General features: G+C 38.8%; 1 protein-coding gene and 1 non-coding gene across 2 annotated transcripts; one reads left to right on the top strand and one right to left on the bottom strand.

The window, feature by feature from the left end:
• Nucleotides 1–681: 681 nt before the first annotated feature.
• LOC116101072 (olfactory receptor 1444) lies at nucleotides 682–5622 on the bottom strand. The gene is made up of 3 exons (XM_031384764.1): nucleotides 5404–5622; nucleotides 3208–3402; nucleotides 682–1679 (listed from the first exon to the last, which is right to left on the bottom strand). Exon 3 carries the CDS (start codon nucleotides 1656–1658, stop codon nucleotides 711–713), a length of 948 nt encoding a protein of 315 aa, XP_031240624.1. The 5' UTR covers nucleotides 1659–1679; nucleotides 3208–3402; nucleotides 5404–5622; the 3' UTR covers nucleotides 682–710.
• On the top strand, nucleotides 2492–2593 carry LOC116104401. The gene has a single exon (XR_004123893.1). It is a non-coding gene; the product is annotated as a small nucleolar RNA U13 (small nucleolar RNA).
• Nucleotides 5623–12163: the final 6541 nt, after the last annotated feature.

Below are 12163 nucleotides of genomic sequence, written 5' to 3'. Positions count from 1 at the left end.
AAAAAAAAAAAAAATACAAAGCAGAGTACTGTATATTCTAGCTAACTGTTAAGTTAAAATGGCAGGACTGGGAAGATGATGCAGTAGGTAAAATGTTTTCCATACAAGCATGAAGACACAAGTTCAGATTTCCAGTACCCACATAAAAGATAGGCAAGGCAGTATATGCCTATAACCTCAGAACTGAGGAAATAGAAATGGGCCAATCCTCAGTTTGCTATTCTATTTGATGGTTTCTGTGTTCAGTAAAAGACATTACCTCAAAAAAAGTTCGGAGAACAATACTTAAAGTTGACCTCTGGCCTACATATGCATATGCCCACCCACACACATATGTACACATTATAAAAATGTACACAGAAATGCAAATAAATAAAATTGAAGGTGTGATTTTTATACTAAATTTAATAGTAAATTTTTCTTGCAGATAAAAACAAGACAGTAGAAATTTGCCATATTTACCTGTGTGCTTGGATTTGCTTTAAACTACATCATTAATATACTTCTTATACAAGTTATAAATGTCCTAGGTTATATCTGTTCAACAGAAGGTCATCATCGTCCAGAAGAAAACATTTCCAAGTGTTGCTTTTTATCCCTTTTCCTAGGAACTGAAATGACCACTATTCTTGGGGAAGGTCAAACGTGAAATTCTTCAGACTTCAAAAGTTGCAATTGCCCAGGAGGCGATCTATCCCTTACTTCCTTGTCTACTTCCTACTCACACAAAAAGACTTAGGGTAAAATTTGAGTATTTTCCAGAGGGCACTTTTCACTTCTCTGTTCCTGAGGCTGTAGATCAAGGGGTTCAACATGGGAATCACTACAGTGTAGAATACAGAAGCTATTTTGTCTGTGTCCATGGACTGACCAGAACTGGGCTGCAAGTACATGAAGATGATTGTGCCATAGAAGATGGACACAGCAGTAAGGTGGGAAACACAAGTGGAGAAAGCCTTCTTTCGCCCCTCAGAAGACTTCATGTTTTGAATGGCAATGTATATGAAGAGGTACGAGATGATAATTACCAAGAGAGTGAAAAAGACATTGAATCCCACAACAAAAAAGACAACCAACTTACTGATGTGTGTACTGGAGCATGCAAGGGCCAGGAGTGGGGGTATGTCACAGAAAAAATGATTGATCTTATTAGAACCACAGAAAGAGAGTTTAAAAGTGTCTGCAGCATGGATGGATGCATTGAGGAAGCCACAGGTGTATGAGCCAATGGTCAGGATGGTACATACACCTGTTGTCATGGTGGTGGTGTAATGAAGAGGCCTACACACTGCTGCGTGGCGGTCATAAGCCATGGAGGCCAGAAGATAGCACTCAACAGTGGCAAATCCCACAAAGAAGAAAAATTGAGCTGCACACCCATTATAGGAGATGACCTTGTTCCCTGACTGAAGTGCAGCCACCATCTTGGGAGCTACAGCTGATGAGTATCCCAGATCTACAAAGGACAGGTTACTGAGGAAGAAGTACATGGGAGTGTGGAGGTGGGAGTCTGAGAAGATGATCATCATCATCCCTCCATTTCCAATCAGAGTGGCAATGTAGATGAATAAAAATATCAGGAGGAGAGGAACCTGAAGATTGGGGTCATCTGTTAACCCCAGCAGGATGAATTCTGTCACTTCTGTGATGTTCTCCATTGAAGTCAGCTTGAATTTTACCTAATGATTAAAGAGAATGAAGCTATAAAACAGAAAGCTATAAAGATATAAAAATAAGACACACAAACACACACACACATACACACACACACACATATATATATGTGTGTGTGTGTGTGTGTGTGTGTGTATGTATACATGTATACAGACAGACAAATGAACAGACCTTGGAACACATGGCTCTAAATAAGATGTCTCCATAAAATTCCTCCTCTCAGAGTTCAGGAGGAAGCGAGGCATAAAGAGTGCAGGAGCCAGAGAGTATGGAGGACACCAGGAGAACAAGGCCTTGTAAATCAATGAGCAAATCTCATATGAACTCACAGAGACTGAAGCCATAAGCAAAGGGCCTGCATAGGTTTACACCAGGTCCTCTGTTATATATTATGGCTTCCACTTTAGTGTTTTTATTGGACTCATGAGTGTGTGAAATAGTGGGTCTCTGACTCTTGTGTCTTCTCTTAGGCTCTTTTCCTTCTGTTGGTTTGCTTTGTACAACTTCAAAGTAATGGTATTCTTTATCTTGTTATATTTTTATTTTTGTTATTTTGTTGTTATCTCTTAGTAACCTCTTCTTTTCTAATTAGAGGCAGAAAATAAATGCATCTGGATAGGAGGGGAGGTGGAGAGGAACTGGGAGAAGCAGTGGATGGGGAAATTGCAATCATGATATATTGTATGAGAAAAGAACTTATTTTCAATAAAATGAGGAAAGCAATTCTCTGTAAATTAAAACATGCAAATAACTTTTCCATATTTAGGTTTTTTCTTCTGGCAATATATTTTATACTCTCTTTTTTCTCACTGAAATTAAAATTTTGGTTTATATGTGTGATGACTGGGTATTCATACCACCCCATGATATGTGTTTCCCACAAACCTTGTTATAACATCAGTACATTGCCCATCTGATATAAAAAATGGTATTCCTTCACAGGTGCTAAAAATCTATCACTACGAAACAAAAATGATAATACTAACTATTAACTCCAAAGTCATATCAAGGTAGTATTAGAAATGGAATTAAAACCTTGGTCAATTTCATTCTAAATCCACAGATTTTAAATGTAGTTTCTAATATTATTATAAATGTATTTCTGAAGCATAGAACAAGTAAAGAGAGGCTGCAGTAGTTATACCATGCACGTTTTAAATATATAAATGATTATTTCATAATATTAGTATAAGTATATATATATACATATATATATACACATATAAAACTTATAATTGTGTGTAGAAATCATTGTATTGGTTCTATTACAGTTATGTCCCTTTTGTATCCTCAAATCACTTATGTCTTGATTATCATATATTTATCTCTATATCCACCCAGCATTTCAACTGGATTTAAGACCCTGGAAATAGTGATGGTATTAATTCCTTCTTGGCTCACTCAGCCCACCATGGTTCCTTGCACATAAAAATAAATATTTGGTAAATCAAATAAAACACCAATGCCAAGGTAGTAAAATAAATTTCATACTATTTAAATTAACAACAAACAGGCTATTGTTCTCTTGCCTACCTGAGTCCATATTTCCTGCCAAAATGTTAGGTGATAAATACTCAGAAGAAAAAATATGTCTGGAGATGGTCAGGACTGGAGAAAGGCTTATGTCCTACTTTGCACCATGTTCTCCCTCCAGTTTGTTATCCTCTTCAGGAAGCATTTGCATCATACACTTTGCCTGGCCCTACTTACACCATAGGTGGAAGTAGACTAAGAAGAGGAAAGAGAAGATACGCAGAAAGAGAGAAGGGAAAGAGAGAACTGGGAATTAGAAGACAACTTCCTTTCTGCTTTGTATCAGTTTGTGTTTAACCATTACTATCTATATGCTGAGGAGCACTTTTTTTTTTACAACAATAAAGACATCAAAATAAGACACAAAAATAAGACATCACAGCCAGTCTGTCCATGAAAACAGTGTGCCTGGTTTCACAAAAACTGGTCCAGCCAGCTTGGGACATCTTTGAAAACAATATTGAAGTATTCCATCCAATTATATCTTCTCCTACCCTTCATACTTTTAGAGAAATTTCCTAGAGTTTTATACTTTTAACCTTCTGTAGTTGTGCCTAGATTTATAAGCAGAAATATTTTAATTAATCCTCCAACAGGAAATACATTCAATTAAAGTTACATGGCCTTTTTGCTTTATTTTTTATTCTACCATTTATGTACTGTCTAATATAGCAGACACAGTACTCTGTCTCTTTAGCAGACAGTGTCCTGATCTTATATATCAGAAAATTGAAATACATATTTCTGCTTGAAGTCACGTAACTACTTAATTGCTCATTGATACACTTTCTTAGGACAGAGATCTCAGCATCAACACTATTAATGCAATGAGCTAGACATTTATTGGTGCAGATCAAATGACTATAGACATTTAGCATTTCCTTGACCTCTATTCACTAGATTCTAGAACATATCCCCTCCAATTTTTACCACCATATATCCTAAAATATAGTGCCCCTAATGGAGGGTTCAGTTCTAAATGCAATTCAAAAGAATAGTCCCAGAACTTATAAAAATGTTGTGTACATGTAGTCATTCAACAATTGCATAGTTGGATAGATATGATGTGGATTATGGATGATATATAACATACAAATGTGAAGAAACTGAGGCATAGTGGCATGCCTCATGTTGAAGGGACAGGGTCAAAGTCAAATGCTTCTGTCAATTGTTGTTGCTAATTGATGAAGTGATTGCAGGAAGGGAAGTAGCTTGGCAGCTCCAGTCATTGTTTGGTGAAGAAGACATAAACCAACACATATCATAAATCAACCTATTTTTCTTAACACAAAGTAAGATTAAAAAAAATGAAAAATTTTCAAGAACTAAATATAGCTAATGTAAAGTGACTTCTCAATTGTTTTTCAAAACACGTCCACAAATGTTTCTGCAATGAATTTCACTGTAAATTCCATCCAGGTATATTTCAGATTTCATCAAAGGAGTATGAAGACTTCCTCATTTATCACACCCCAATTGAAATGTTGGTAGAATGACTAAATGTCATGTAGGAAGAAACAAAGACTATTTTGTTGGTCATTTGTTGGGTGTTTTCACTCATTACTAAGTTACTTGCACCCACAGAGTGGATTTGAATGCTTGTTAAGCAAATAAATGAATTTCAGTACCATATCAAAATTGAGATTGTAGCCCTTTTTGAGACAAGGGCATGTTGTATTGCTCAGGATGGTAAAAGTAACCCTACTATCTCAGCCTAATGAGTAATTGGCATGAAAACATGTACCTCCATGCTTGGCTAGAATAATAGAGTCCATGTAAGCAAGTCAGTTTCTAACTATTAAGAGAAAATGAACTGGGAGAAAACAAGGGAAGATTCAGCTACTGTGTGCTCAGTAGCAATGTTAAATACAAATTAATCAACTATGACTTTATTAAACTGTGCATCAGATATTTGAACTTGTTTCTTGGGCTTTTATGAGCACCATTTGGTGGCAACATTCTATATAGTAATATCAATGGTTCTCTTGTCTAAGCAAAAGTGACAGAAACATAGCTATTAGAAAATTCTATATCTATTCTTGTGAAATGGAGCAGAGGAGCCTGGGAAATAAAATCTGGGTATTTTGTATCTATATTCTGTCTTCCTTTCTCCAAGACCACACCTTTATTTCTACCCACAATTTTAAGAATGTTGCTTCAATTTATATAAAATATTAAAAGTCATGAAAAGCATACCTATGTTCTTGGGACTTCTAAGATCTTAATTCAGAACTGGATTCAACCACTGGGCTTTCTGAAGCCTGAAAAAGAAAAATAACCATTTGGCATCTGATGGCCTGTGATTTCCAAGAGTAATAGACTGAGCTGTATGATAAATTGCAAAAGTAGTTCAGAGGCAACTACAATTTTGATGAGCCCCAGAGAGCCACACCAAACTTGCTGAGGGGCTGAGATCTCCAAGAGATTGGTGCCTATGTAGATTTGAGATTCTCTGAAGGGAACATCCCCAAGGAATCAATTCCAATCCAGAGCCCAGTGATATGTAAACAAACAATCAAACAACACTTTCCTGGGGGAAATAAGATATTACTATAACATGAACATTCTGGAAAGACCCAAGGGACAAAGAGAGACAATTCCTTCTAGTAGTAGGCTAAAATCATTAATAGGAAAATTCCATCAAGGTATCTTGAAAGAAATTTTTGAGTATACACTTTTCCCTCACCTTACAAATTTTTATGTTGGGAGACAGCTCTTTACTGAAGCCTCAATGGAGAAGAATGTTTAAATAATCAAAACTGCTATAAAAAAATCTCTATTTCTCTTAAACTCAACTAAGATTGTCAGGCCTACAAAGACGCCTGTGAACAGAAGTACTTTCAGGAAACTGTTTTCTAATAAACTTAGTTATAAATAAGCTCAAGGCATAGAGCTGGCAAGAAGTATAGGATGCTATTTCATTAATATTAATTTCCTAGATTAATCCATTCAGGTTTATCTACTACATTAGTCCTTATTTGTATGTGTAATTTCCATTCACACAACTCTTTGAGAAATAATTATATCATGACACACTTTAAGGCATCCAGGTATTTCTAACTTTGACATATTTTCTAATATTATTCATAAGTAAATGAATATGGTCTCCTCAGAGAAATGGCTAAGATAAAGGGAATATACCAAACAAGCTAATATAAAGAGAATATACAAAGAAGTATCACATAATCCTAGCAAGTAAGCAAATAAGCTATCTCTCAAACACAAAATCTATATTGGTCCTCATGTGGTCTACTTCTTTTAGGAATTAATGTGGAAAATTAGTAATGTTCTCAGAATCTACAAAAGCATCATGTTTCCCTGTGAACATTCAAGTGAACATTCTCGTACAGTGAATTATATGAGTAATATATTTGCTAACTTTTTCTTTCCTCTTATAAAAATATCTCCCTATAAAAATTCTGTTGTAATGAGTTAAAGAATCTATAAAAGGAAAAATTACATCATGCTTAAGTAGGTGGGTAAGCTACATGATAAAACCAAGAAGTGCCACTCTTATAACTGTGTAGCTTTTTATCTCCTTACCCACATATCCCACTGAGAGTACTCAAAAGTCTTCCTTATTTAAAACAAAGAAATTTTGAGAAGATGAGGAGGCAGAGGAAGTGAGGTACAGAGAATAAAACCCAGAGAGTGGAGCAGACGAGCAAAGAAGTGTCATCCGTGGTGCACAGCTCTGATGCCTGGGAGCCCAACTATCTGAGGCTATAAAATAATTTGATTTTTTCCCTATGTTCAGGATTCTATAAGATTAATAACCTTACACTAACAGGTCCAAGTAACATAAGATAAAATAGTCCCAGATTCTAGCTAGTGAGAGTCTAGAGTCTCCTATTAACTTACTGGATAACTTAAATTATTCTATTTGGATGTCAGCAGTCTCTCATGCATTGACTGTATCTTTTTCTCTCCCAAAAACTCTAAATTCCTGAGTGAATACTTCTGATCTGACTCTTCTAAGCCTTCAGGGTGTAGCCTTCTCACAAGACCAGTTCAGTTCTTCAGTTCCAGATAAACATACCTTTTACTTTTAGAAAACAAAGTATGAGAAGCAGTAAGTAATCCTTACTTTCAGGTTTGTTCAAGACAAGATACAAATGCTCTTTATCCATCTTTGACCTAATGCAGAAACCATGAGGTCACTTCAAGCTTTTCATGTGATGAGCAATTCCCAGAGCTGGAGATGCAAAAACTTGATGTCTTGACTTCTTGTCATTAGCACTGATCAGTAATCTTATATAGGAATAGAACTTTGGTACTAACTACAAAGGAACAAGAAGCTAAAGCCTACCTAAAGAATTAATTTCTCAGGGCCACATTGTAGAGACTTAGCTGGTTGCCTTCATCATACAAGGCACTTCTTATATGCCCATTAATCTCCAGGATCCAGAGATAATATTATGGTCCTGGTGCAAAACAAATTAGTACAAATCCTGGTTTCCTCCTAGTGCCTTGAAGGCTCATGCAAGTCTTTTTTTATTATGTGTCATTAAAAGAATCACAAAGTTAGTAACTGTGAGAAACTTACAATGATAAATATATTTTTATGAATATCTAATTTATCAAGGTCTAATCTGGAAGTATCTGTATAAAGCCGCACAGCTGTATAGTAACATAAGCAAAATAAGAGCTCTAAATCATGGTGGTGTTGTTTCTGTCCAACAGTTTCTCCAGAATCTACATAGTATCTGTTGACTCTGCAGAAATTCTAGAGAAATTGCTCAAGTATCTGAGCTCAGTGCATCTCTCTACTTCACCCCTCTATTTCAATTTCCTAAATCCACCATGTACAATTTTCCATGTCCTTGTCTCAGATTCCCTTCTCCTGATCTCTATTACTAATCCCCAACTCATTTTAAGACCCTACTATAGAAAAGACTTCCTGTGCCTCCCACTATCACTATCACTCACTTGGCTAAATTTGTATAAAAGTCATGATTATATTACCCATTCCTTCCCCAGGATTTCTCAAAACTTTTCCTATTCTAATATAAACTTGTGCCAATCCATTATGCATCCATCTACTATCAACTATTAAGTGGTCCAATTTCTCTCACATTTTTTCTTCAATTCATTGCATCATGTCCCCAACTATTTCTACTTCATTCCATGGAAACAGTAGCCATAAAGGTCTTAGTATACAGATATATAAATAAATGCAATCACTTGGTGGGGCTTGGTCAGATGCTGCTATGTATTCAAATGCTAAATACTGCCCCCGCCAAGATCTGGTTACAGTTCGGATGATCACATTATCACGAACACCAAATGATGTTGTATAAACTTTGATTGCCAATCTTCTTTGACTAGTTAAACCAAATTGGCTGACAATTACTGGGGAGAATGGAGATAGTTTCCAATCTGGGGGTTTCAGATAGGGACCAAAAGGCCTAGAGGGAGGAGGAGAGCAAAAGAGAAGGAGAAGGAGGAGGAGGAAGAAGAGGAGGAAGAGGAGGAGGAGGAGGAGGAGGAGGAGGAGGAAGAGATAAGATGAAGAACCAGAAAATGGTGCTATAGGGTGAATCCAGCACAGACATGAGAACTATGGGGAGCACAGCTGGGAAAAAGCCATCAAGTGTAGAAAAAAATGGTTTAGATTGCCCATTGATTGTGCTAAAGCTGATTAATTAAATTGATAGGCTTCAGTCTCCATTATTAGGGGGGCTGACCTGGTCATAAAACCTAATAGAATTATTGAAGATCTAACAACAATCACCCAAGAGCCTAGGGCCAGAAAGGTCCCACATGTCATATGGTTTCTGTAAGGGTTGATTTTTATTGTCAACTTAACCTGACTTGATATTAGAGACTAAAGGAAAACATCTGGTGTGTTTGTCATCACATTTCAAAAGATATATCTGAGAAAGGAAGACTCATCCTGAGTACAGGTGGCAACATCCTATGAACTGGGGGTCCTGAGAGAAATAGAAGTACACATGTGAAAGACACCTGGAAACAAGCTCACCATTGTCACAGGGCAGCTTACAGACTGAAGAAACCCAGAGAAATGCCAGTCACCATGAAGTGAAGGCAGGCAGAAGACACCTACAAGCAGAACAATGATAAACATGTATGTGGTGGAAAGATGGGAAAGAAAGAGAAGAAAATGATTTGTGCGCTGTAAAGAGAGGCAGAACTGGAGATGTGATGGTGGTAAAGAACAGCCTGATTGATAGGAGTAGGCTGCCATGCTACCTGAGGTTAGGGTGATGTCCAGACCCATGCTGCCACTGAGGGCCATGTTTGAGTTTGTGGCCCTGCAGCAGCAAGAGTCTGTGTCAATGTTCATGGCCCATATTACCACCAAAGACCATGTGGATGTCTCTGGTCTGGGCTGCCTCTTAGAGTCACCTCAATGTTTGAGGAGTACACAGAGTTAGACCTGCTCCTCACTGGCTGTGGCACTCAGAAGAGGCAGCCACACCTAGCCCAGACAGCAAAGTAGAGCTGGCCCTGGTGATATGAGCCACCTAGAAGGTCAAAATGGGAAAGCTTGCTCTGCCTGTTCACCTTGGCAGTATGCGATAGCTGGGTCGAGGGTGTGAAAGGAGATGAGCTGGCCCTGGCACCTCACTAGCTGCATGTAGCACTTAGGAGAGTAGACCCCTCACCTCTGGGGTCTGGACAGCCCTGGTGGTATAAACACAGAGCAGTCCTGCTCCTCAGTGTCTGCAGCAGGTAGGAAAGTTAGCCTAGTCCCCTCTCTTGGGTAGTTTGAGAAAGCTGGCCCTGGTGGCATGGGTAGAACAGACCCCACCATGGTCTGGATGGTACATGAAAGCTGATCCTGCTTCTCATTGGCTGTGGCACTCAGGAAGGCCTCCCTACATTTTGCCTAGGCACTGTAGTATAGCTGGCTATAGTGAACTGGCCCCAGGGGTATGAGAACAGAAGAGTTGTCCCTGCCCCTAGCTGGGAAAGTACTGGAGAAGTGGCCCTGGTAGGATAAGTACAGGAGAGCTGACACCCCACAGTGTGAGTCCTGCCTCCTGCCAGGTGGCAGAAGCACCAGAGCTAGCTCTGCCCCTCACCTGGGCAAAGTGAAAGAGCTGGTCCTAGTGGCACATACACAGGAGAGTTGGTAAGCTGAACAACACAGCCACTACCCTAGCCTAGATACACGGCATTAGTTGCCCCACCCCAACATCTACCCCATCTATGAACTGCTGAAGTGCGTGGAAAGGCCTATCCAGCAAAACCAAAGTCGCAAGATCTTGATGACACAGGACCACAACATGTATCATGGTCACCATGACATGAAAGTAACTAATACAGCTGTCATTGTCAATTTCTTTAAAAGTTTATATATGAATTTGTACTTTCTAAGATTTAATTTTTATTTTATATGTATAAATGTTTTGCCTGAATGTACATGTGTATACTGTGTGTGTGTCTGATGCCCAGAGAGATCATAAGTACTGGATCTCCTGGAACTAGATTGAACTTGTAAACCACCATGTGGTAAGCTGGTTTTAAATGTTTGCTGCATTTTTCCTCTTAACCCAGCTAGCTCCCAAATAACTGAGACAGTACTATCACATTTACTTAACAAGCTTTAAGGACACAAAAAGTGAATAATATTACCCAATTTTAATCCCCTAAACTAACCTGGCTACCTCCCAGTCAAAATCCCAGGATACTTGTCTTTTAGTACTGATCTGGCTCTCTGGGCTCCAAATATTTTCTCATTGTGTCTCCTGCACTCTCTCCCAATCGTGAATCTCCCCTTTCCCCCCACTGCCTTTCTCTTCTTCCCCAAGGAAGTCCTGCCCTATTCTCCCAGTTGAGCAGTCAGTCATTGTCTGATAAGCTCTTTTTTTTTTTTTTTTTTTTTTTTTTTTTTTTGACAAATCGGAGAATATATGAAGAGCAATGCCACTTCAGGATCCATATCCCCCACTGCTAGGGATCTCAATTAGCCAATTAGCGTCACCCCTTAGACTCTCTGGGGATTCTCCCCATCCCGGTTTCTGGAAGATACTGGAGATTGCCAAGCCCCAGTAGATCTCCCTTCTCTCTCCCCTGCTCTCCCTACATATGACATCCAAACCTTCTCTCCTTTCATGGATCTCTGATATCTATTTTGTTTCCCTTTCTGAGAAAGTTTCAAACATCCTCCTTTTCCGCCCTCCCTGATACTTGGCTTCTTTGGATTATTGCATGGTTATCCTGTAGTTTATGGCTAATACACACTCATAAGTGAATACATAGCATTCATGACCATTGGGTCTGGGTGACCTAACTCAGGATGATATTTTCTAGTTCCATCTCTTTGCCAGTGAAATTCATGATGTCCTTGTTTTTAATGGCTGAATAGTGTTTCATTGTGTAGCTATATGGCATGTTCTGTACTCATTCTTCAATTGAAAGACATCTAGGTTATGGCCACTTTCTGTAGCCAGGCAGAACCACCAGTGGAAGGATAAGGACAGAAACCAACCCACAAAGCCTTTGACCTGATATATGTTCTACTGACAAGATGTGCATGTACAAAGATAGAGCAGAAACTGAGGGAATGTCCAATCAATGACTGCCCCAAATTGAGACACACCCCATAGACAAGAACCAATCCCTGACACTTTTAATGATACTCCATTGTGCTTGCAGACAGGAACTTAGTACAACTGTCCTCTGAAAAGCCCCACCCAAGAGCCAATGGAAACAGATACAGAGACTCATACCCAAACATTAGAGGAGAGTCTTAGGGAAGAGTTGGAAGAAAGATTGAGGGACCAGAAAAGGACAGGAAATCCACAGGAAGACCAACAGAGTCAACTAACCTGGACCTTTAGGATCTCCAGAGACTGAATCAAAGAGCAAGCATGGGCTGGACCTAGGCCCCTGCACATAGGTATCAGATGAGCACCTTGGTCTTCATGCACATCCTTGAAATAATTGGAGCAGAAGCTGTCCCTGAGCTTGTTGCCTGCCTGCCTGC

Source organism: Mastomys coucha, unplaced genomic scaffold, assembly GCF_008632895.1.
Source record: "Mastomys coucha isolate ucsf_1 unplaced genomic scaffold, UCSF_Mcou_1 pScaffold21, whole genome shotgun sequence".
NCBI classification, from domain to species: domain Eukaryota; kingdom Metazoa; phylum Chordata; class Mammalia; order Rodentia; family Muridae; genus Mastomys; species Mastomys coucha.
This window is presented reverse-complemented; position numbering and strand designations above follow the sequence as displayed.